General features: G+C 40.2%; 1 protein-coding gene across 11 annotated transcripts in view; it reads left to right on the top strand.

Moving 5' to 3' along the window:
- Positions 1–27,439, top strand: part of adgrl2b.1 (adhesion G protein-coupled receptor L2b, tandem duplicate 1) — an 83,963-nt gene that overhangs the window by 10,938 nt on the left and 45,586 nt on the right. For all 11 annotated transcript variants that reach the window (XM_020595697.1, XM_020595691.1, XM_020595698.1 and 8 more), the window contains exons 2-3: positions 8,391–8,585; positions 24,253–24,466. In XM_020595697.1, coding sequence (XP_020451353.1) covers positions 8,525–8,585; positions 24,253–24,466 — 275 coding nt within the window. In that variant the 5' untranslated portion in view covers positions 8,391–8,524. The remainder of the gene's footprint in view (positions 1–8,390; positions 8,586–24,252; positions 24,467–27,439) is intronic.

Raw genomic sequence — 27,439 nt, 5'->3', positions numbered from 1 at the left:
TCTTTGTTTCTTGACATAATTAACCTCTTCTCTTTACTATTTCATATGGTGTTTGTCATGTATTGTGTGTGTGCACATTGTGGCATACTGTACTGTGATACAGTTTTCAGTAGTCTTGTCCAAATTAATGTTTCCAATCAGGTTATAAAAAAAACTAACAAGTGGAGGTTTTTGTTTTACATTGTACATGTGTAAAGCCTGATGAAAAACATCACGGCTAACAACACACTGAACTGACCTCATCACAAATTTTGAGTATTTTATGGCTTAATTTCATGTTACATTTGTGGTTAATTGGTTTATAAAATGTTAGAAAACAGTACAACATTCCATGATAACTTCTTAAGATGGGGTCTTGAAATTGTTTTGACTGACCAACAGTCCAAAATTCACAAGTGTTCAGTTTGCAATAATATAAGCAAAGATAACCAACTGCCAGCTGATTTATTGATTATTGACTAATTGTTTCAACTTTATATTATTTTATATGTCACTTTAGATTAGTTGACCCTTGCAATATATTGAGTTTCCAGTTCAGTTGGTGCACCCAGTTAAAATGAATGTTTAATACACTGGCAACGCATTAAGTTTTACCTTTATGAATATTATAATGTTCAGTTTTTGTTGAGTGAGGAGGTAATTCAATTTTATATTCAGAAGTTTGTTGTGCTGCCAGTGTATTATTTGCATGAGGTGTTCTTACTGCAGCACTAGCATAAAAGAATTTGTGTCTTTGTGAATCTGGCCTTTGCATTTTATAGCTAAATATGTGCCTTGTGTATTATAAAATGGTCCCTTGATGATTCTGTGTAACACAACAGTCAAGCAAAAGTCGGTAACCACCACAAAGCTTCTCAGGTCACATAACTCTGAACTCTGAATTAAAGCGAATTAATGCATGTCACTCACTAAGGACACTGAATGAATAGGGACCACACAAACCGTCCACAGTTAGAAGGCAGCCTACGTGCTGATCGTGCCTACGCAATGCAAAGCAGACTAGATTTTGGACAGAACATGTGTTTTAAGTTAGTCAAACACTAAACTTTACAATGAACCCACTCCAGGAGGGTGATGAAACCAGGAGTATGGATATATCAGAGTATGTGTAGCGAGCCTTCAAGTTGTCATTGTGGCAAAACAGTCACTGCATTAAATTGTTTCCAGGTGAAAGAAGGCGCTTTACTTTAAATAGCTTTTAGAAATCAGTAAGAAAATGCACTGAGCGTAAAGTAAATCGGGATGTCGGAAGAGACATAGCAGCTTGTTTGAGCGATGTAAATGTCTGATTAACAGTTAATGTTCTGATAAAAATAAAAGCTCATAATATGACACAAGACAATGTCAGTGACATGACAGCTGTAGAGCTAAAATACAATGAGGTAATGGAGATGCTTATGTTGCTGGCAGATGTGACTTCAACTATCATGAGTTTTTTCCTAGTATAATTGGAGAATACTCATTAAAACCTAAAACAAATTCTAATTTGTGTTCAGTGATGACTTAATGAAATAAAGAGCCTGTGAGATTTTTGAAAGATATAAAATCTAGGTTATAATTTTTGTTTCACTTGGCAAAGCCATATTTTCATCTATTTCCATCATGGATTAATCTAAAGAAAAAAAAAATCAATTACTTGATTAATCACTTGGCCTTATAATCATCAGAAAAGACCAAAAAAAAAAAAACACACCCTTTTTTTTTTTTTTTTTTTTACCAACAGTCCACAAATGAATATATGAAAGATATATATGTAAGACAATGGGTCCCAAACTTTTTCTCCCCCTCTTTTGTGTGGCTTAACTCCTGGAACCACTGACGTTAAAGAAAATCCTCACATTTTCAGGGCTGGAATCAGGATTTCTTTTTGCAGCTGTTCTCTGTCTACTACTTGCTGTTCCTAAAGTATTAATGACTCTTGCTTAGTTTGCATATATTTCTTATTAAAAACTCATTGCACTTTGCTTTTGGCAACAAATGTGTCATTTTGCCATTGTTCTACTTTGTCATAAGCCCCATTTGGATGGGATTAATTATACTCGGGGGGTTGTGGGGGTGGCGGGTGGGAAAATGTAATCGAAAATGGAACTTGTCTGTAAATTTTAGTCCATCTGAATCTTTTGCGGATTTTAGTGCCTGGCAAAATCGGAGACCTGCACCCGGCAGAAATAACCTGTGATACCACCTCAGCATCCGAAATGACAACCCGAGAGAGTCTGCAAAAAAATGTGTAAAAAAAAAAACGTGCACACTTCATCTGGGGAGAAAACGACTCTGCACACTTTTTTTTGGGCGTTTAACCCAAATTGATATTACTCCAATACAACATTTCTTCTTTGTTGCCATTTTGTCATTGATTAAACAAGTTGCTGTCAGTTGCAGAAATTATGTTTGATTATTATGAAACACTTTTGGTGCAATAGCAGCACATTAATGTAATAATGGAGACTCATTACACAGACTTTTACCTGCATGTTGTTCATTAGCATCACATGTTACGTGTTAACAGTTACGTACATTTTACGTACATTTATTTGGAAACTAATTCAATCTGATTCAGTGTGTAAAACTTTTACATCTGGTCGTTTTCCACCAAACAAAATGAAAATCAGCACAACGCCTGCTCTGGGATGCATTGAAGGAGGGAAAGAATTTCTTGAGTGTGTGTTGCTTGTGTTGTGTGTCGAGGTAGGGGTGACATTGCCAAGCCAATCGCGTTTTTTCACTTGTAAAAAATGTGCTTTAACAATGCGATGAGCTGGATGTGAGCAGTGAGTGCGTGGGTGTGTTTGTGTGTGTGGATAAAGCGTATGCAGGGGAGTGCTAGAACTATGTGTGGAGGAGGCAAGAACTGAGGCTTTCAGTACAGTTATGAGGAGACTGATTGAAAGACACCTCTCTTTTTTCCATGTCAGTGTCGAGCTGCTCTCTGCTCCTCTCTGGTGACCCTACTGCTTAACCAACTGCTCTGAGGTCAGCCTATTCATTTCAGTGGCAACAGCCACTGAGCTCAGAGTAGCTTGTAGTAAATGAAAGCGACATTTTAGTTATTTTACCTTTGATTTTTTACATTTTTTTTAGTTCAATCTTGCTGAAGAAGCTTTTACAAAACATTCAGCCGTAGAATCCAATTATATTTCCAAAAAAGTACTGGTATGTGTTAGTAAAGTAATGTGTTAGTCCTGAAATGATTAGTCAGTTAATCAGTTGATTGGAAGCACATCAGTCCTCAACAATTCTGATAGTGTATTAGTCTTTTAAATCATTTATCAAGCAAAATGCCAAACACATCATGTTTGTAGCTTCTGAAACTCAAATAGCAACTGTGATGGAAAAACTAGCACATACCAGCTCAAATGAACCAAATTAAAGCCACATTTTCCTAAAATACACAATATGAGTGCACGTAACATCTAAAACAACCAAACAGAAAACAACATTTTTTTTATCATCTCTGAGTCAGTTTTTCTGAAATTACCAATCAAAAAAATGTTTTTTTCAGGGTAGTGTTTTGCCCTTAAAACATGAAAATCTCTGCTGTTTATGTATATGTAGCTCCAGGTTTCTGCCTTTTCACTGTAAGTCTGATATTTTAAAGTTTGGGACTGAAAACAGACCACATAAAAATGTCACCTTAGACTCTGGAAAGCTTCACACCTTCCTCACATTTTATAGACTAACCGAGTAATCGCTGCATTGTAAAGTCAGTTCTACTAAAGCCAGATGAACAGCACTGAGTTTTTAGGCATTATTTTGTTGACATGTGATTTCAACTACAAACCTTGACTAAAGCATCCACTTTTGTTTTTTCTCCACCCGGCTCCTTTTGAAAACTACGCACCACCCTCTCTTCATTTTGCTTCACACTAACCTTGTTGTTCAGTCTGGGTCTTCTTTGTTCTCGTCACTTTGCTAAGCTTCTTTGCTCACCCCTCTCTGTTTCACTATGTCCATCTGCCCGCTGGCGCGCTACGTTATCTGCTGCCTCAATCATTTGGCCAAGAGCTGCTAAACACACCAACTGTTGTGTGCTCTCAACAAAATAGTGAAGCATGGCACCTTTTTTCGAGGAGGGGGGTTCTGTTTGGGTTCTTTGACCGCAATAAGGAACATTTCAACTTAACAGGTCTCATTTTTGCCATCCCAAATGGAAAGCAAGAAATAAAAGCTGCAGTTTAAGTGCAACAGGAACTCATTTTAACCCAGAGTGAAATAAAAGATGTTGTAAAAGGTCGATATATAAACTATTTATAAGAAGAGAGTCAAGCAGTAATTAGGATTGAATAAGTAACAAACACTGGCTCATAGCAACTAATCCAAATCTATTTACCTAAAAATCACAGTGTGACAGCACAAAATTCCAAAACATTCAAGCAAACAGGAGCTGAAATGATTAGTCAGTTAAGCAGTTAGTCAGCAACCAATGCAATAATCAATCTTTTGAGTCATATTATTATAAATAAAGAAGCCAAAAATTGAGTGGTTACAGCTTTCGTTCTGGTTCCAAATATTAATATTTTCTACGTTTCCTAACCCTCTAAAATGAGCTAATAAACAAACAATGCAACATACTGTACATGCACAATGGAATAAACACACATATTCTTACCACCCTTTTAATCGTTTTCAGTCACATCTGTGTCACTATGAAATTCATCAATAAAAAAATGTGTGTTCTGTACATTGTGCTGCTTTTAATCCTAGTCCAAAGTATTCTAAAATATCCATCACAGTATCCTAGTGTCAGAGTTAAATTCAACCAGATTTTTTTACAGTCATAGTAATCCAGTGAGTGTCTGCATTTGAAAAGCTTTTTACTTAAAAATGACTTTATTTTTTATACATTGTCTGTTGGCTGGTTGTTCTAGCTATGACAACATTTGATCAGTCTTTACTGTGTCAGTGCGTACAGCTGTAAACCACAGGTTGCAACCTGTTTATCAGCTCTGTGTTGATGACACATGGTCCCCAGACCGTGCTCGGTATAGGCTCATCCCTGTTTCTGGCAGTTGAAGTCAACTTCTCCATATCACTGTGGTGGAGCCAAGGAAATGACATCATGTCCCTGCAGGGACCAAAAGCGCAGCCCTGATGGGACTGTCATGACAAAAGAGTTCCTTGGGAACATCAGGGTGCACCATGGACAGGAAAAAAAATGTGTCTGGAGGCTGTGTTTTCTTAGTTCCTGTAGTTCCACTCTCTCACTTCTCCCCCATCAACCATTTTCTGATGTTTGAAATTCCCTTCTCACATGTGTGTCTGGTTTTTTGTCCTGAATGTAGGGCACGGAGGTGGGGCTTAAACTTCTCCAAATTAGTAGTTTTCCAAAGAGTGGAAGACGAATCATTGTGTTGACAAGATCGAGCTCAACAGAGCCGCCACAACTCTGTTTCACTTGTAGGTTTTCAGCTTACACTTGGACTTGCGCATTAGTTTTGTTCCAGTCTTACTTGATATGTATGTATGCACTCTTTATCTCTCTCCTCTCAGTGTTGACAATTGAAAATAAATTAACATTCCTGGGCTTTATTTTTGTCTTCTCTAAGCCTGTGGAGAAACCTCGGAGGCGAACACAGGAGGTCAGGCCATACTCACAGGCTGTCAATCCTCTGCATTGACCCTGTCTCCCCTCTCTTTCTCCCCCTTCCATTCTTCTCCTCCTCTGCTCTCCCTCTTCCATCCATTTAGTCCCTCCCGGCTTAGAAACTCCTAAACTCCCCCCTTCTTTCACTCTGCCTTTCACTGGATGCCTCTCCAGCTTGAGTGAGGCAGACACAAGCTTTGTCAAAGGAGCCTCACATTCATTCAGCTGGCAGTTGCACACAGCCGTGTACTCCACGTTAAGACATGTGGGCTGTCTTCTTCTATCCATTTATTTTAATTACGTGTAATTGGTCTCTGTCCGCTTTTAAATGCTTGATTATTATTTCTATCAGGCCGATGTGAAAAATATGCCATGGACTGCGTTATCTTAACTGACGATAGATTTCTCTCCTTGGGTTTCGGCTGTGCATCTATAGGAGACAAAGACAAACAGATGCCATCACTGTTTACGTATTGTTTTTCACTTCATTGGTGGATTTGTTTTTGCTTTATTTTAAGAAACATGTGCTGTTAATAAAAAGAGAAACCCTGAGGGAATATATGTGCACACTCCAAGCGCAAATAAAAAGGAATAACTTTTATTGAGTGAGCATTATATTTTGGAGCTCATTAGATCTAGTGTAGGTGGTGACAGTTAGTCATAACTGTGCACCTTTTTTAACCAATCTGCCTCAGTGGAACATGATGATCATTATGCAAATATTGCTGGCCAAATAACAAGTAACCTCAGATCCCAGACTTGGTTGGGTGGGCAAGAGGGTGGGGGCGGGGGACCTGGAGTTTTTGTGGTTTGTGCAGGCGTTGGGAGGAGGTGTTGGTGTTGATAATTCCTCAGCACAATTTCTGACAGGTTAACGATGCTTCACTTACCTCTTAAAATAATTTTCTGCATGAGAACATCTGAGCCCCCCCCACACACACAACTGTCCCCTGATGTGAAATTATGATACGTCTGTCAGAACTTGTCTAAAGTATCTTAATGGTAATCGCCTAATCCTTTTATCTCAAGTTCGGACCGATTCAGTGCAGAGATCCTGCCAAACAAAACAGTGTTTTTAGGAAGATGAGCTAGGCTGCGTCCGCCACAAGCTTAGGAGAGAAAGGAAACATGTTGCTCAGCAGGGCCACAGCTAATCAGGAGAAAGAACCCCAGGGCGGTAAGGGCAAGACTTTATCCACGAGGCCTGGCAGGCTCTCGCCCCCTGGTGTCTAGAGAGGCTCGGTGGGCCCAGCGGGCCACACAGGCGGGTGGATGTGTCCCCAGCAGTTTCCAATCTCCTCCTGTCAGCCACCATCTCGGTCATCCCATGGCCCAGGCTATATATTTAAGGATGATAAATGGCTGAGGAAGAGGTCACGGCGTCTCTGGAGATTTGGTGCTCTGCTTAATATTGAACTGGTGGCATTCTTGTTAGAAGACTTGAGAGTTTGAGCAGCCTCAGTAGATGTGGTGTGAGACTTCCCTTGCAGGAGATCAAGTACCCTGCAGTTTGGTCTTATCTGATCTGGTTTGGCGCCACTGGCAGATAAACAACTGAAAGCCGAATAAGTTCCTGTAAAAACACCCAGGTTTAACTAATGTTATAGTTATGCTATGTGTGTTTTCTTGGCACATAATGTGCTGCACAACTGCTTGTTAAGGGTGACCTCAAAATACAGTAAATACTCCCTGGCTGCATCAGCTAGGTGCAGATCTAGTGGGCTTTTTTTTTTTTTACTGCTGTCACCCAACCAGACAGTAGTCATGTATAGAACGAATCCAATAGTGAGTTAAATTATTACTCAGAATGCTAATGTGAAAGCTTCCCATGTTTTCTGGGTATTCATGTTGCCAAAAATATCCAAGCACATTAGTGATGCCCGGCAAGCGATCAAAGCCGACTGCTTTGCTGCTCAACTTTAGGTTCATTATAAAATAATCAGGTGTGGTTGGCGGGTGATTCTGCAGGAGCGGCATTCAGAGACAGGAAACATTCGCTCTCCTCTGCATAGTGATGGCTACTAAGTGACCGTATCCACAATATACACATATTGTGGATATGTGTGTGTGCACTGGGGAGATGCTGGATGACAACCACAAGGGAATAAACAAGTTACAGTGTGTCTGTGTGTGTGTGTAGATGTCGTCTCTGCACATGTTAGTTGACAGAAGTGTGGATGTCCTTGGCTGTATGTTTGTGCAGGCATGAATATGTGAGTCTGTATATATATATATATATATATATATGTGTGTGGCATTTCACATATGACACAACACATTCCTCCTCTGTGTCTGACTTTGGTAAGCAGCTTATCTGTCTGGTGTGTTAGTCTGTCCCAGGAACTAACCTTTTGCTGCTTTTGCAGACAAAGGAGTGATTTGGCCACCCCTCGATAAGGAAGGAAACAAAAGTAGCTCACAAAGCAGCCGTGTCTCTAACGGCGTCCTATGTGAACATGTTGCTGGAGCGACAAGCTTTCTCCTGCGGGGATCTGGGAGTAAATGGGGAAGGTGGAACAGGGAGGAGTGGGAGAATGAAGCAGTGTAAACATTCAGTTGTAACATACTGTGAAGCGCAGAATAAGTATGGAGCACCAAGCGCGCTATCTGCTTTGTTTTCAGGTTGGTGCCCTCATAAACATCTGAGAACAAAGGTTGATATTCAGATTCATTTGGCTACATTTCATAAGCAGCGCACACTTCTTTTATAGAAGTGCACCAACAATAGCAAAGCCCAGGCTGTGACAATGCTGCTGGTGACCATCCATTTCCTCCATTTTTATGCTCTCCTCTCTCTTTCTTCCAGATGAGAAGATGGCTGGTGATGCTTCTCTGAGAACTACTGATCACTGACATCGCTCCAGCTTTCCGCTCTCCCGCTGCAACACATCGAACCACTATTATTAGCCACCAGGCTTCTGGATTGTTTGCATACAGCACATGATGGCCTCTGTACTGTGGAGCTGCCTCTTGCTCCTTGTTTCCTTTCACTGTTCACAAGGTGAGTTACCATGGAGTTGCATGGCAGAAAGTAGTTTTAATGTGATTCTGGTCAACCTTTCAAGAAGCCACCTGTAATTTCACTTACGAATGTGCTGAATTTATTTTGCATACATTGTTGCGGCCACATAAAAGAAGTGAAGAGCTGTTATGTAGCAAGGTTGTGAGTTCTGTAGACATTTTAACCTAAGAGTTGGAAAAGGGTGTTTCAGATACTTTGCACCGATTCACTGAATATTTCTGGCAAACTCTGGACACTAGCCGACACATTTCTGTACTTCCAGAACAACACTCGAACAGTATGTCAGAATCCCCCTAAAGTTTCATAACTACAACATTTCTGCACAATGAGCTTCATAATAGATTGTCTGGGTGTATGTTGAGGCACTGAAGCTGAAGGGAATAGATGCAGTTCTGAGCAGCCAGTATACCTAAAACCATAAGAAGGGCATTTGAGTCGGAGCCAGGGTGAGGAAAGAATGTGTCACTGTTTTTAATTTCTTGCAGTGACATCCCAAGGCTTTCTTTTGGTTCCTTTCCTCACATTTGATTAGAACATTTGGCTATAATTACAAGTATTACCACAAAACACTCCTGTCTGTTACAAGCCCATCAAAACCACTGATGTCGGTGTGTATGCTTAATGATGAACATTGCATTTTTCCCCTTTCAGTCCCATTGTACTGGGAAACAAAGTAACCCAAAATCACATGCTTGTGTGCCAAGCGTTGATTACAGATAGATGTTGAAGCACATTATTTTGGGGGCTTCCTTTTCAATTAGGATTTTGCCTTTTTTCTCTTTGTAGCTGTTTTGTTCTGTGATAGATTTCTCTTCCAATTTTATTTTAGGTTTGGCTGTGGTGTACAATTTTTTTTTAACAAAGACAGATTGCTATAGAGCAGGCTATCTCAACAGACTTTCAAGCAGAGATGCATTGTTTTAGATTAGCAATTTCAATAATATTGAAAGGAGTTTGAATACTTTGATTTTGCCTGGCTTAGAAACCGAGTGGAACAGTCCTGTTGAACCTCTTAAAGCAGAATACTGCTTTGGTATGCAGAAAGTCCCGGTTTTAAGTTTCAGTTGATGTGAGGGCTCTCAGGCCTGGGAATACATATTTGCCCATCCATCAATAAAGGAATGTGTGTGTTGGTCGGTCTGAAAACAGTATCTGATTCTGTCCACATGCTGCTCACCTTCACCTAGTCCAGCCCTGCGGCCCAGCGTCCCGGCTCTTATGGACTACGTTTTCATCGGCGTCCCTGCAATGAAAACCCGACTTGATAATTACCTCCTGTCCCTTTACCAGGAGCAAGTATAATCAGGTTATCATTTGTACCCAAAACATTCCTCATGCTTTCAAATGCTCATTGACATACCTGAAAAAAATGTGGTTTTTCTCTTTTCTGGTATTGACTTCTTCTCCAAGTGAGAAAAATGAACACCAGTCGGGCCTCTGTTTTAACAAACTAAATCAATTTGTGCAAAATCAAATGGAGTCAACCTCTACCAGGGAAAGTTTAGTAAATGTGTGCAGTCAAGCGTAGATTATTTTAGCATTTTCTATAACGTGACATTTAGTTAAAGTTAATCTCTGAAGCAGCTGTGTTTGGCATTTTTATAATGTTTCAAATGACAACTTGAAAAAGGGAATTACCTTTTGATTGTGCAGTCTCATCAGCGTTATAGAGCTTTATAGTGTAATGAATTTCAGCTCACTGTTTAGCTGTCTGGCCCAGAACATTACTGTTTTGGTTTGCTCCTCATAGCATCATTTATGGCTGAAGCAGGCAGCTGTTTTCCCTGTACACTACCTGCTCAGCAGCAAACAGAAGACAAAGTGACTAGCTGGTGAACATTGTGAAGCATTTATCAGCTAAAGAGCTAGATATTTCCCTCAGGAGTTGGTAGAGACCAAAAACAGAATGAAAAGAGTGTGAACATTAGTCTTAAATTCATCAGGTTGAAAGAAGCACTGTTCCAAATGAATGTGTTATTGCAGGTTTAAATGAAGTCAGTAAATGGTCTTTTTCACATAATACAATCAGCAATTTCAATATGATTTTCAAATTTTTCCACACAACAACGAGGCACAGTAAAGTTGGATACCACGCTAGGGTGTAAATACGATGTGGGTTTGATGAACATCATTTACGAATACATTGCATTTTCTGGGACTGCTTCACAATAAAAGTCATGCATTTCACCAGTTTAATGCTTTTAATGTGAAGCAGTAGCAGTGGGAAATGTTTGCAGGGCCTTAGCATCCCAAATACAGCTGACAGTGAGGCCGATATCCATGAGATTAAATAAAAAAAAAAACAGCAATGCTGGATTACATGCATGCATTATTTTTTGTGCATCCTTTGTGCATAGAAAGGAAATTTTAATTCTCCCGTCTAATGATCACTTACAATGAAAACCATATATAGAAAGGTAATTACTGAATAAAAGACTATTGCAGAAAAATGTAACCATAAATAGCATCAAAATGGGATTTGGCTTTATGAAAATATTAGGGATTATACATTTTATACCTACCTATCTCTAAATATACACTTGTATATCTTTTTTAACATTCATAAATTGGGTTTGAAGCAGCAGAGAAAACCTGACACTTTCCTTTCTCCTCTTTAGGCTATATGCGCTTCCTCGTTTTCATTATTTGTACGCCATTTCTTCCACATCCTTGTGTCATTATGTAACAGATCTATAAAATGACACTCCTGCTAGAGTAAACTAGGTCATGGAGGTATCAGATTTGTTTTAGACGTTTCAGACTGCCCCTTCTGCAGATATGAAAGAAGACGACCAGATTCAAAGGGAGCGGCCACAAAGGTAGGGCAAGTGCACAGGGACATACCTGCTGTGATTGAATGAGAGCTGTTATCTGAGTCTTTAAAGTAAAGAGAGCCAGATTTAAGGGGGATTATGTCATGCTGTCAGTGTCAACACTGTTAGTTGGCTTATTGTGTTTAAATGCCAGAATGAGAGCAGCCACTCTGGCCTTCATATCAAAATACTGCACAAATAGGAATTGTAAAAGATTAAGTGATTTATGTTTGATAGCCAGCTGTAATGTCTGCAGAGACAGGGGTCAGAGTAAACAGGCAGTGTTTGTTTAGGTCCTAGCTAATGTTCATGGACACACGTTGTGAGTGGAAGACATTAATGTCAAGTTCTCTGAATAACCAAATCAGTACACAAGAATCATGCACAAGAAAAATGTAAACAGCAGCAATAGAATCTTGAAGAGATTTTTTTCTGAGTCCCCCGCTGCTCTGATAGCACACTGTAATTTGTCTCTGAGGGAGACTTTTTTTAATTGTTAAGTATTCCTCAGTTGATTATACCAGCATTCATGTACTTCTCCCCAAAAGGTTGTAAAGGTTAACAATACATCTAAGCACAATATTTGTCTCAAGCAGTTGCATACATAGTGCTGTAACTGTTCTCTGGCCCCGGGCCATCCACATCCAGTCTGTCATCCATTTATATGCTTGGCTAGGCATTTTATAATTCATATTAAATGCTGTGGGTCCATGGCAGGGTGATCATGAAATATCAGCTAAACCATGGGAGATTCACACATGACTGGTCAATCTGTGCGGTGAGAACAAGCACAGAGGAAGAAAAAAAACTGATATATCAGTGTTGCATGGAAATTCTGCACAGCTGGAAGTATTTCAAGCAGTAAGGCAGGGGTTTGTCATCTGGATTGAATGGACTTTCCTGCAGATTGGAAGCCAAAGGGAGAGATATAAATCATCACATTTCTCCAATTTTTGATCCCCCCCCCTCCTTATTTACTAATGTAGTTTTGTCAGCACTTTGCAACAATCTCTGCAGTATGCAGCTTTTCAGTTTCCGTACAGTGCTTCTGATGTATTTCTGTATAGTGTTGCATAACAATGTACTGTTTTAATAATAACTGAGAACATGGAAAGTTTCGAACCATAAGAGAACATGAAATTGAAATGAGCCAGAATCACATCAATCTCCAGGATCAGTATTTCACTCAGAGGAAATGAAATACAATATCAACCCTGATGGGGTCATCCTAGATTTATTGCAACAGCGATTTCCTGAGTGCATTTTTTGGTAAAGAAAAAGCAGCAAGAAATGTTTCCATCCAATATGCGAATGTGAGAGGAAGGCTCTTTTCCCTTTAGGAGAGAAACTTTATTGTGTGTTTGGATTGATTGTAAAGGCTGCTGTTATATGGCCAGCTGATGAACAGACACTTAATTCAATAGGCCAGGAGCTACAGTGTCCTGACAGTTTGATTTCATTTGTTAAGCATGCCTTAAATCTCACTTGCTCGCAGCATCTCAGAGCCATTCAATTCACACTCCTTATGGTAACAAGTTGTATAAACATTGGACCAGATGCCTACCTCAACCTTTCCTGTCTGCGCTTGTGTTTTTTCTCCATGCAGCCTAATTCAAATAATAGATGAGTCCAGCTTACAACAAAAAAAAGTAGCTCACCTCAGAATCTAAACTTATGGATTTGCTCGTTGTAAGTCGCTGCTTTACAGGAGTGTTCAGCTGTCATAACAAAGTAATACATTTACTCTTAAGAGGAAGCAAAAAGGTTTCAAATAAAAATGAGTCTACGCTATAGGAAGTCTGTTTTCCTTTCTTTGTACGTGGAGAGGTGTTTTCCAGCAACATAAATCAGGTTTGGAACAGAAACAAACATATTTACAGAGCCAAAAGGAACCTTTCAGATTTTAGTGTGTTTAAATGTTCACCCAGTACTTTTAAGTAGCTTGGAGGCATGTCAAAACTAATTTCGTTTGAACAAAAAAAGCACAAGAACTAAACAAACACGCAAAACAAAAGCAGGCATATAACATTTAACACCAAAGGGACATTGTGTTAAGGGAATCAAAGCAGATTGTTGCTCTGACTAAATACCTGCGGCAGTAAATTCTTTTTAGCATAGCCACGCCAGCTGTTTTTTTCTAATCGTGACATACATTTTAAGCATTAATTTGTTAAAGAGAGCTTGCTTTTAAAGACATAGTATAAAAGAACAAGAAAGCCACTTGAATAGAAAGCCTCTTGCTGTTAAAAAAAAAAAAGAGAGGGAGGCCACAATTATGTGTAGTCAGTGTAAAAACTGTGAAAAAATAATGCGTTCGCTGCTTTCTTCTTCATTTCATATCAGAAATGTCAAAAGGACTCAGGTCTCACACTTTTAGTTATGATTTACATAGTAAATGTTTTTTTAAACTAATATTCACAGTGGGGAAAGGATGGCAATTAAAAGAAATTATGATTGATATACTAAATGTGCTTTTTTTGGGCTTTCTGTGACTCAAAGGTGTAGTTTTAGTGTGGGCACAGATTTCAGATGTGTCTGTTAGAGGAGGAGAAAGAAAAATACAGAGAGGGACTGATGTTTAAATATGAGATGGAACTGGTTTTTCTTTGTTTCATCTACCAGTGGTTTCAGCCTGTCCTCATTCCCAGTGTGCCAAATACTGATGATATGTCAAGTACGCTTAGTGGCTCATACTGACGCATGAGACACGCAGGGTTTTCAATAGAGTGTGCACTCACGTCAGTGCAAGAGATAGTAGTATTTGAGGGGAGAAAGTCTGCTTTAGGAGGTGGCTGGGGTGGATACTGGATCAAACAAACATCAGACTTTTCCACAGGAGAGCAGAGTTTAATTCTTTTGTGTAATGAAGTGTTTTTAATCAGCGAGTGTTTTAACCTAAGCCACTGTATTTTCCTAAACCTGTAGTTTTTGTGTCTAAGCATAAATACATCCTTTTTGTGCTTAAACACAACCATGTTGTTTTTGTGCACTGAAAACCCTGAGTGTCCTATACGGATGCCAAAAGCACCCTTTAGCGTCAGTATGCGATGCAAAAGGTATTTGACAAAACATCCGAGTTTGATGCCCCAGGAATGAGAATATGTTGGTGGTTTCTTGTGTATTTCATTTACTCGTGCATAGCTAATGGTCATATATGAGTCGATTCAGTGTAAAAATGTGTGTTGGGAGTCTTTCTCCCTGTGTCTGCAGGCTAGCTCTCACTACAGGCCATGAATGTGCCTCTGTTGCATTCACTGTATTAGTAATCTCCTCAGGCTGAGAGTCTGTGCCATAGAGCATGAGCACACTTTTTTTTGTGCAGGAATTAAATGTCACCTCAGGGTGGGTCACCTGCAAATAAAAGGCCACCAACCGATTTACAGGTATAAACAGTCTAAGATAAGGAAGCCCTCTCCTGCTGTGCAGGAAATCAAATAAATATGCAGCAAGAAAAAAGTCAAAGAAATAGTGAAGCACAAAGAACATTTTTGTTTTCCTTACACTATTTGCATTGACCCCCTCTTGTAGCATATATCCCCACTGAGTGTGGGAGGCACAATGGCCTTATCAAAGATGAGGGGCAGGAAACTGTCTGTCCTCAAGATCTCCCCATCTGTGCATCTCTTATCAGCAATCCTGTTTTCTGCTCCCATTGACCAGAATGCTGATGGAAGGGAATGGTGCAAGGTCATCATGCTCAAGTCAATCAAAGTGGTCATTGTTCCACAGGTAACAGGGGCTTATTGCCAAGGAATGTGCCTGGATGTTTCTTTCACTGACTTTCCTGGTAAAGGGAGACTCCAAACAGAGAGGCTTCCCCTGTCACACTTTACACTATGCACATGTATGCATACACAGTGTGTGAACCATGTCTATGTATGCATGAGAGACTCTCCACAGGCTGCTGTGACCTGCAAAACAAGATCATGTGTTTGACGAGGGCTGTCATAGCTGTCTATAAGTTAGTTTTTGGTAGCCTTGCTAGTGGCAACTTGCATAGTGACAACATGCAGCTGTACTTGTATTATGGCTCTACAGCAAAAGAAAAAAGCTGCAAAGTTATTGCGAATCCAAAGTTAGTTAACAAGGATTTGAAGGATCCTTTCAAAATAAATCATTTCCCACTTTCTGAATTACAGTTCTATTACCATAGATTCTCAAATAATGTAATGTGTGGGTAGGCTGTCTAATAAAAAAAAATCTATAAAAAATTATTTTTGGAGAAATAGTTGATAGAGAGGCTACAGCTTAATGATATAATGGGCTGCGTCTAGGCTACAACATTTTCAATAATTTGTTCCCACTAAAATACATCTGTTTTAATCTTTCTCAATAAAGATTAAATTAAATCATCAATCTTACAGCTAGTGTAACTAACTGTAGTCACATATTAGCAGATTAGCTTGCTAGTGGTAATGCTAGCTTGGCTGCTCTTGTCATGTGACTTTTGCCTTGCAGATCATAGCAGGATTTGGATAGTCTCCCCTTATGCATATATCAGCTTTATTTTCCTGAAATTGTGCACGAGTGCACGGGTATGGATTTTTAAAACTGTGTTGGCTGGAAGCTTAGTCCAGGTGCAGTGTATGAATGCTGGAAAGTGGGATACAGCAGGATAAACATTGTTAGCAGGAGCTCAGGATGTTTCCTGAAGACATTCTTGATAAGAATCACCCATTAATTTAAGCCAGCACAGACTCTGCCTTAATTGCATTAAAATTGTATTTTAATGTGGAATGACATGTTCACTAGATGAAAAACGTATGTTGCGATGAAAGAGGCAAAACAAAACTTTCTTTTTTCATGCATCAACTTAAAGTCAGAAACATTTCTTATGTAGAGATGTGTCAGGGACCAAACAGTAAGTCAAAGGACACAGCCTAAAGTTCAAAGAAATGTGCTTTTTATTAACCCCAAAATAAGAGAAAAATACAATCAACATTAATATCAGATAAATTGGGCCCTAAAAGAGGTCAACAAAAGATAAAGAATCTCAAAATACTGCAAACTGAACTGTACAATACCACATCAAAAACCAACTGACCTCACAAGTGACACACACAGGGGAACATACATATATTGGCCGGCCAAACCAATAACCCACACAAGGGCTAGACCAAAGACACTATCAAAATAACCAACTAATAAACACTAAACAGACAGTCTGCTGACAACTAAATGGTTTTTTTAAACCAAACAAATAATATCCTAACATAAATGACAAACAAATAAACAACGCATTCCCCCTAAACTCCCCCCTTTCTTATATCCAGCACATGGTATAGTCCAGGCCTAGAGGGAGGTATTTAACCCTGTCGCCTTCTCAGAACAATCTTTTGTCAGAACTGCCCCCATCCGTGGACCAGGAAACCCGGTAACGCGAGAGAAAATGTATTAGCAATACAAAATTAATCAAACATGCATGCTCATTGATCAATTATGTATGTCCAGTATCAAACAATACCTAACCTTTACCTACAACTTAAAACTACACACCTAAATAAAGAAAACAAAAGATTACCCAACCAGTTCTACTAGTGATGTCCAAATGAAGCAATGAATCAGTATCGAACCACTTCATCAATTGTATCAAACATCGATTCATTCATTCAAAGGTTTGTTATATAAATAGGAGAAATAGGAGACAGCAAAACAATGTCTGAATTACGTGAATGCTCCATGATGGTGATCAAACAAAGGCAGCAATGATAATAACAACTACACACACATCTACTACAATGACAAACCCACATGTGCATCATTTTGGGTGGCTATATAGTGATTTTATGCGCCTACAAACCTGCTGATGCATCGCAGCAAGGTCGTGCATTACGAAGCAGTATCAAGTGTTTAAACCATTCATGGGATTCACTCAGGGGACCGAAGCATTGAAGCTGTGGTTTGCAGAATATGCCTCTTTGAGTTTGATGTTTGTATCAGAGCATCAGTGTCAGATGGCCATCACTAAATTCTACCACTGGTTGTGGTCTAGGCCCTCACGTGGTGAAGGTCAGGACTGAGGCCTTCACACGATGAAGCACATAAACTTCATTCTATGAAATCACATTGCACTACTTCATGCTGTAATGGCTTCAGACTTGACTTTGCCCAGTGAAAATGACAGCGCCACTTATGTAAAGGTTACCATTGGCTCTGTTTGAAGATAAAGTCTTGTCTCTTATCAGAATTGTCTGTTCATTATCGTCTCAAGGCCCTGATCTCTGTTCCTAGTCTTCCCTGTCTCTCTCTCATTATTCATGTAATCCAAGTTCCAGTCACAGCTTCTCTTGACACCCTGTCTATGTGACGTACTGAGTAAGCCTCCTGGGCTTGACTTTATGCCGGGTTGAGGAGGTGGGGGGTTGATTAGGATGGTGAAATGGGGAGACTCTGCCCCAGCAAACAAGAACAGAGACGCAAGCATGTGATAGAGGCAAGCCCCCACATCCTCCTCCTCCTTTTCCTCTCTTCTACACCCTTGGGAGCTACCTGACTTTTTCTGAGACATTTTCTTGAGCGGAAAATCCAGTTGCGGTTTAAGTGCAGGGGTAAAATGTGGGCTTTAAGGGGAGTTAAGCATCACTCAGGGTAGATCAAACCTATGAAACTATAGCCTTATTGCACTTGAGAGAGTTGCTTTAACTCATCTCTTTCTGCGTATTTCATCAACTCCCCTGCAAAAACCGATGCAGCAATATGTTTGGTATTGAACAATCAATGATCTAATTCTGTCAAAATGGCACTCTCCCGGGAGTGTATAGATTTTTTCTTTCCATCTTCCAAGCCGAACAGTTTTTTTCTTCCAAAGATTTAGTCTTTGTGACAGTTATTTGTATCTTTATGAAAATGTTGTTTTCTCAGTAGAATATACAAGGTGTCGAATTATGCTTTGCTTTAATCCGAGGGATGTGTCCATGGACCAAATAAAGGAAGATATTACATCTAGTAATGTCTGAATTATTTTGTCATGACTTATATTAAGCACTGACCTTCTTTGCGTTTAGAGGATTAGATATATTAGTAATGTAATGGTGCAGCTCTCTTTCTGTGCTGGCTTTCTTTGATGTTCGTCCACAGGGGTCAGGGATCATCCAACCAATCGACAGAGGAGAAAACCTTGATTCTTGTATCAAAATTAAGACACAGTCATAGCTTCCACATCTATTGGCCCTTTTTTTATCCTTAGGTCTCACTCTCGTGGGATAAATTCTTCATCTGCAGTCTTCTGCAGCTGAGCTGGCTGTTCTACAGAGCCAGGATAATCCACCATGTCGACTGTGCATCAGTTGTGGCCAAACTTAAACATTTTCTGTGTAGTGTAATCCCAGAGAGTGATTTCTGCAACATGAAAACAAAACGGTCTGTGCATTGCAAGTATTTTGTATACATTGTGGGTTTGTTAGATACTTTGTAAATGGGTTTGCAGGTTTAATGAAAATGATATTTTTCCACATTCTTCAAACTTTTTTGACCTTTCAAACTTTGCACTCACTGGCTCTGTTCTAGAGATTCAGGAAACGTGACTTTGCCAGAACAGCTTATATCAGGGCAGCGGCGTGAGACTCCTAAAGCTCCTAGCTCCTAGCATAACGAATGCTAAAACTTCCTGAGTTGGTGGAAAACTTGAGGTGATTTTTTATGTTCCCACCTGATTTGTTTTAAAATGAGAAGCCTGTAACAGGGTCTTAAATATGCCCATGAAGGCTACGTAATTGATACCATGGTAGGAGACTGACCCTGAAGCTGCAGATCCCTGACAAAAGCACCAACTGACGGTTTAAGCTCATGGTTGTGGATTAAGTTAGAGCAGATAAACACCAGTTTAAATAAATTCCTTACACTTTTGTATTACTATTTTTGAGTTTGTAAAAACATAAAGATTTTACCTTTCAAACTTGAAATGTTAAGTATCGCTATTCTTAGAGCCCTGTGCCATTTCAGCATGTGAAGAAAAACTACTGGATTTTCCTTTTAAATTCATGCAGCTCCCATAGAAAAGAAAAATCTAAAGAAAATATCACATGCATGCATCTGGCAGGATAGGATCTAGCTACTTCTAAATTGACCCACCTGAGGAGTTAAAAGGCAGCAGCAGCGTCTGTCACGCTCAGCTGCAGCAGGATGACAAATCCTTCCCCTTAAACTCCTTCAGCGAGACACATGTCAACATGGAGCATGTGATTCTCTCCTCCTACCTACTGTTTTTTTTTTCAATAAGGCAGTCAGGAGATGAATTAGAGAAAAGGCCATAACTATGAATACAAATGGTTGTTTGGAGTTTGAAGTGGCAACACTGAATTCATGTATCACCAGAAAAGAGAAAAGGGATATGACTCAGAGTGCTTCATCTAACCACAAATGGACTCAGTCCTACATTGCCAGTATCTATTTTAGAATACCTATATCGGAATCAAGAGTGTCTGATAGCAGTTGTCTGGGAAAGGCGTGTGTAGCCCCGGGGTTTGTGGTCTTGTCTGACATTGTCTTTAGAAACAATTCCCAGCAAGGTGGACCAGCGCAGGGACTAAAGTGTCATGGGAAATGGTGCCATATGTCCAACTAGATTTTCAGTGTTTCGCCGCTTTTTGACAGTTAAAATGAAATATGAGCCGTTGTGGCATAGTGAAGACATGGCTGGGTGTTGTCTGTATTTGAAAAGCAAGTGTTATTTTGTGAATCCCAAATCTCCTTTCTCATCTCCCACCTTGATCCTGTGTGTCTCTCACATCTGATGGATGGTCATGTGCTGCATTTGTAAAAAAATGTGTTGCACATTTTAGGCGGCAGCACTGGATGTTTTGTTTCACACATAAAAAGTTACCATACTGGTCTTTTGAATTTTCTTTTTTAGCCATTATTTCTTGGCCAGGAATCTAAAAGTTCCATTGAACAGAAATGCTGCAGTAAAGAACAAAGGGCTGGAAAAAAGAAGAAACATTAGCGAATGTTTGTTCCCTAATATTAAGAATTCAAACAGATTCATTCATTCATTTATGTATTTATTTATTTATATACTTAATCATTTTGTTTTATGAATATCTATTGAAAATCTTTACTCCACCCAAGCAAAACATGTTATATGACCACTCTGTCACTCCGGATATTGGATTATGAAGGCATTCCCCTCTTGGAGGAAAAGCTTGACTCTAAGGTCTGCTCTTTTCTTCCAAAGACGTTGGCTACCAGTAACACTGAGAATAAAACAACATAAAAAGACAAACAATCTTGAAGTACTCTTGCTGTGACCACGGTGGGGGCACTCTTATTTGACTAAAGGCTACACCCTCCTTTATGCTGCAAAGAAAGCCTCCCTGTCAAACCCAAGCCCAGAACAATGGGGGCCAGCCTCAGGGAAACAGGGCTATTTGCATGCAGCTGTTTGCCGTTTCCAGGACCACAATGGCCAGTCAAAGGATCCTTAATGGAGGATGACAAGCGTCAACCAGTGCTTTTGCTCTCTGTCTGTGCCAACCCTCGCCACGTTGTCTATCCTCCAAAAATGGCCCTGGTTTTTTTTAAAGACTGATCAAACATTCCTTTTTTTTAAAGACCCATCAAACATTCCTCCAGTTTTTTTTCCTCCCATTGTCTGATGTCCTGATGCTGTGGAGTTTCTAGGGTTAAAGGTTGGTCATGACTGTGCTCTTGAGAGCTAACACACAGAGCAGCAAAAATCAACCTCACCATGTGTGTTAAGGTCTGCCGCTCACAGCCACCAAATGGCAATATCTCAACACCGAACCTCCTTTATCTCTTCTTTTCATCTCCAGGGTTTTAAAAGCCGCAGACTGGAACTTTGTGGATGGTTTCAGATGCATCCATTTGAGCCGCGGTGTTACTTCCAATTTCAAGGGTGTTGATAGAAAACAAAATATGTATTACGGAGGGGGGAGGTGGGGGGTATTTTGTCGCCAGTGAATTATAGGCTGACAACTGCAGAAGACGAAAAACTCCCAGAATGCAACATTGAGAAGCAGCCCTGGCCCTTGGTTTGCTCTGTTGAGCTCAGGAGATGGCTTAGCAGGCAGGTCAGGAGGAGAAATCTGAAAAGCTACTTTCCTCACAGTCACTCACTGACCAGAATTCATGATAAGGCTTCATGTCAAAATAGCCAGGAATAGGAATCACAGCCAATAATAACTAAGTTAGTGGTTACAATGGTAATATGTCTAAATGCTTAATATAAAGCAGTGTTCAATACCGCCACTGATTTTTGTAATTTTATGTTAAGTAGAGGTACAGATAGTTTTATTCTTTCTTTCTTTTTTTTGCTGAACATGCACACACGCACTCACGCACAGGGATTGTGTTATGGACTTTTTTCTCTTTAGTTTTCTTGACGCTGTTTTGCCTGCAGCTGATGCCCTTCTTTCGCAGTCTTCAACTACTGCAAAGTTGAGCAGTCAAACAAAACACAGAATGCGAGATGAAAAGCTTTTCATGCCTCTCTAAGACACTGACATTTGTGCACACAAACAATCATCTCCATTTTTTTCCTCAAATCCCACAAACCTTGTTTAAACCAAAAAAAGAAGAAAGAAAGAAAGAAAAAAATCAACACCCAGATCCAGAAACCTTTGTTGTCACAAGGTTTTACCTTCTTAGCTGTGCTTAAATCATAAGAGCTGTGCTTAAATCAAAAGATCTTAAGCCACAGCCTGTTAAGTTGACTATTTCAGGAGCTGAAATAGTCAACTTAACAGGCTGTGGCTTAAGATCTTATGATTTAAGCATAGCACTTGCCCATTTATAAGTTGAAAAGAGAATCGTTAATAAAGCTGAGACTATCTGCAGCTTGAAGAAGAAGCATTTTGTTCTTTAGGTCGCCAGTACAGTTAAGTTACTCCACCTAATTGATGTAGTTTTAGCCTACGACCAGTGAGATCTATGCAGGTGAGGAGGGAGTAGACTGGCAAGACACAAGCCTAATCAATCGCTAGGCCTCTGTTGACAGCATGCCATAGAGGTGTATAGATGTGCAAAGTTGCCAGTGGACAGCCAGAGAAAGGAGGTTATGAAGGCAGATGACACTTGGATGCGTGTGTCTGTGAGTGTGTTTTAGCCAAACAACTGTCTCTTCGCTCAGAATGTTAAAACCCATGTCTGTCTGCTCCTCAGCTGCTGTGATAAACATGTCACTCCTTCCATAAGGAATGTGACTTCACTCTGTTTTTATCAACCACCATTCTGTGCAGATTTTCTGAAAGGCTAGGGTAATTCTAGTGGTTATTGAAATAGATAGAGTGACCCCCACAGCCCTCCATTTATGGTTCGACTACACTGATGTCTTCTAATGAGGTGATAAACAGAGCAGCTAAGCAGAATCTACTGGCCATTAGATAGATCATGGCATTATAATGAAATGTCTAGTGGCCGAGTACCAGAGAATTTATACTGTTAGTTTCAGATTTTGTTATGCTACTACCACTACTAGTGTGTGCTGGAGTTTCTCCTAATATGTAATGACTTCAGGATTAAATTCTGAACAGTGTATTTTTCACAGATGTGTTTTTTTCTGTGCTGGTGTGACATGTACAGCCTGACATAAAATATCATTATAACTGAGCCAGGCACAGCAGGCCGAAATGACTAGCAGACTTGTGGGTCGGGGGTTTCAGGGTAGGAATTCAAGCCGGAATCACTTCAGCTTTGGGCAGTTCAAACAATACTAATTGCATCAGGCCCTGACTGTCAGAAGTGTGAAGATAATTGGAGAGAGGGGGCCAAGTGAACCCGGGGTGGTAGGTGTTAGTACTTGACAATGCTTCGGAGCCAATGGGAGCATGGAAAAGGTAACAGACTGAAAAGAGGGCTAATTAGGAGAAAGCAGTGCAGAAAACACAAATGGTAGCTGCCCCCTCAGGGACCCACTATCGCTGCAAACAACAGCGGTTATTGACAGTTCATACAGCGCTCTGCTTGCTCTTCTCAAATGGAACACATTTGCATGTTCTACTTAGATTTTACACAGTTGTTTTCTCCGAATTGCAGACAGTTAATTTTTTTTTTTACTTTGTTCGCTTTAACCTCGGATAATGGATTCCACTTTCTTTCTTTTTTATTGCTTTTTTTCTCGCTTTGCAGACCTCCATATCTGTAGCTCCTCTCCCTTTGTGACATGACATTTTATCATTTAGAAAAGGGAAATACCAAGGAATAACCTATTTCATTGTGAGTTGCTGAAAAGGTGGGGGACAGATTTCAGTGAAATAGTTAATTTTCTGCCAAAGTAGAGCTATTTGACTGCACTCCCATCTGCTGTGTTCCATGCATAGATTTTTCCTCCCATGTGGACTCCAGACAGTCCCCTCTTCGATCACCGATGCTGTACTATGGATTATATTACACTACATTCTGCCGGGATTCTGCCTTACTCTCTGTCTTGCTTTACAGAGCAAGTAAAGCAAAAGAAACAAATGAGGTGGCTTGAATGACTGTAAAACAAACTATACTCAGTACAGATGGGTTTGGCTCTGTGGTGGATGTTCTCTAGGTGGAGGCCTTCCTGATGTGCTATAGCCTTTGTATTTGCTCAAGAATTTATGAGGTTATCGTTGGTCTCCAGTGAATTAAGATTTGATGTTTTAGCCAACATTGGAGAGCACATAGAGATGGAGACGTGTTGTTTTGTCTTTCCCATTCTTGTATCGCGTGTACTGGCCCATCTGTTTAAAGCTGTGGTAAATATTGGACTGCTGTTGCCTATTTATTTTGCTCCAGTAGATTTTTACTGCATGATGTGTGGCCTTACTGCATTGAAGCAGCAATCCTTTTAACTCATTAATTCCTTTTTTATTTATGTGTTAAAAGGTTTTTTTCTCTGTCTCTGTCAGGGTTCAGCCGTGCAGCCTTGCCTTTCGGGCTGGTCAGGAGGGAGCTCTCATGTGAAGGATATGCAATTGATCTCCGCTGTCCGGGCAGTGATGTCATTATGATCGAGACGGCCAACTACGGCCGGACTGACGACAAGATCTGTGACGCTGACCCGTTCCAGATGGAGAACGTCAACTGCTACCTCCCCGATGCCTACAAGATTATATCACAAAGGTAAAACACTGGGGAGGGATCTTATTTCACAAACATTACCAGGAGCTGGAGAGGAAAAGTCTGGACCTTGATTTTCTCTTTACAACTACAAGCTCTACACACAAAAGACATGTTTAAGTGATCACCTTGCTTGTGCAACTACCTACATACTGGACAATAAACATCTCACACCTTTGATTTTTTTTCTAATTCCTTTATTGACTAGATTATGTAGCTGGCATTTTAAAATTCAGAAAACTGGGGTGCAGGTTAGTTCTTGACAGGCAGGAATTGACATCTTCACTGCAGAGCTCTTCACACCAGCTGTGTGTTGTTTCTGCTGTTTGAGTCATAATCATTGTAGCTCAAAAAGACTAGGAGACACATGAACACCCTCTTAATTCCCTATTTGGAACACTAGGCTTGCTTTGTTCAAACACTTGTACTGCATTGAAGTGGCTGTGCCGCAGGTAGTGAGCAATGCCCATCATCGTGCCTTTTATGAAGGTTACCCTCTCACAGGATGCTGCCTCGCTGTCAAAAGACAGCACAGCAACACCTCAGCTCGACTGCTGCTTACCCCTAGAGGTGTGTGTATTTTTTAAAGGGCACTGGATGAACTATTCATAAGTAGTAACCAGCATAGTTCATCTTCTAATGCACTGCTCTGTCCTAACCTGGCCCCTGTTTAGCTAGCTTCTGAGCATCATCGCCCACCATCTTCTACACCTTTGGGTTTTTCCCCTCTCACTCACTTTGATATTTACTCCCATGAGATGCAGCACTACAGAATATCTCAGGAATAGATGAAGCCCTGCTGTCTTACACTGTCTTTCTAAATTTACAGCACTGTGCCAGTACACTCCTAGAGTAACTGCTGCTGCTGACAGTGTCCATGCCCTTCGGTTTATAACCAGCTACACTGTACACCTCATCTGTTGACAAGTCAAGCTCTCACTTGCCTGAGTTGCACTTCAAACGTATCTCCACCGAAGATTCCCTGGAGGCGAGTGAAGGCTTTGAGATGATGCTGCACCACAAGCTCTTAACCAGAATTATTCTAATGAGTCAGATCAGAGGAAATGAGCTCCTGACCGTAATTAAGGTTGATGTGATAAGCAAGGATGTTAAAGCAGTCACAAAGCTTTGTGAGACCCTGATCAGGCCATCTTCAGCCTGCTGCTAACTAAAACAACAAGGATATTTAAACTGCATCACATTAAAACATGATACTCTGCCCATATCTTAAAGACTAACAAAAGGCAATAGCATGGCAGACAGATAAACAAACATTAAACAAGATTGGGGAGATAGAATCAGTAGGAAGTCCGCTGCGCAGAGTGGCAAATTTGCTGGTTTGGAAATTGAGGCAAGAAGTATTCATCAGCGGCCTGGTTTTCACAACAAACAACTAGACAGGGATCAAATGGCCTGATTTTCAACATCTAGATCAAAGTGTTTTGTCAAATAAAATGTTTAGGTGTTGACAAGAAACAGTGGCTGGATGAAAATTGTATGAAGAAACTGATGGAAACTCAGGTTGCTGGGCCTGTTTAATATTCAGGTGATCATTCCCTCTGAGATGTACTGTAAACGGACACTATGTCTGACCTCTCTCTCTGCCAGCTGTGTTTCCTCCACCCCTCTGTTTTCTACAAGTGCAGGTACACACACTATTCACACAAGAATATACTTAAAATAAGGCTGTTTGACTAACGTGCCTTATTTCAATGGCTGCCAACTCCCCGACTCAGTAATAGACTAAATCTTTTACCTTGTTGGAGGTGCAGCTCTTTGATAGAAAGCAAGAAGGATTCAAGTGCTTTACTACAATGAGACTGTGCTCAGTGCAATACAGATTACATGCAGTAACTTCGGCACCAGCTTAACACAGAGGAAGCATGTGACAAATGCTTAGCATCAAGACATTCCTGTTCTCCAAACCAGGGGCCAGATTCATAAAAGATGCTTACACACAAAAGCCATACGTACGCCTTTTCTGACACATAAACTGGAATGTATAAACACAGAGTGTATGGGAATGATGTGCGCACCTCACACATACTTTAGACCATGCGTACACATGATTTGAGTAGGTGTGATATGGTGAAGTAGAAATGAAAAATAAGATGAGACTGCTCATTTTAACCAGCTTGCATATTTTTAGCTGTTTACATATATTTACGTTCCATTACGTTCTAAACACTACATTTATGTTATGTTTATTTTCACTTTTTTGATGACTGGGACATCACTGGCCTAACAATAAGCCTTTACAAGTGTGTGGTTACATTACAAAGGTCTATAAATATCTGTTGCTGTGCCTAATGGTCGTGTGCAAAAAAGGACAGCTGTCCTGGCGTTACTGAAGGATCTTGACAATGCAGCTAGACAAGAAAGACTGTTTCGAGATCCTTCTGATTTCCTGTAAAGCTGTGTGACCAAAACTGTGCTAGATAATTCAGCAGTTGTCCTGCTGTTGCCCTCATGCTCTCTTTGTGCGTACATTTGTGGTTTTCTGCCTCTTGCTTACAATTTGACCACTTCTTTTCTACCTCAGTCTCAGCCCTCTGCTCTGAACGGACAGTATTGACAGCCTCACTTATGTTTGCCATTCATCAGCTTTTCTTCTGTTTGTGATCCCTGAATTGAAAAACAAACAAACAATTCATCTTTTCTTTTCTCAACCTCTCCAAGCGCCTCTGTTTGACAGTCATTGAAATAGCACTTCTTCTTTAGTATTGCTTTCTTTCCCATGTCTAATACCGTATGGTTAAGAGACCGTTTCTATATGCAAATGACTGATTGAAGGCGTGTCTATGTTTATTTATGGCTAAAGGTGGGAGTGGAAAACAAGCTTGTGCACGTGCACCAAATTCCACAATGATTGAGACATAGAACAGAATCAGGTGTGCGTGTGACTATATACTGTAAGTGTGACAACAACAATGTGCATGCTATCTTCTGTCTTATTGCATACACACAGTTTTAGTC

This window comes from Monopterus albus, unplaced genomic scaffold (assembly GCF_001952655.1).
Source record: "Monopterus albus unplaced genomic scaffold, M_albus_1.0 scaffold28.1, whole genome shotgun sequence".
NCBI classification, from domain to species: domain Eukaryota; kingdom Metazoa; phylum Chordata; class Actinopteri; order Synbranchiformes; family Synbranchidae; genus Monopterus; species Monopterus albus.
This window is presented reverse-complemented; position numbering and strand designations above follow the sequence as displayed.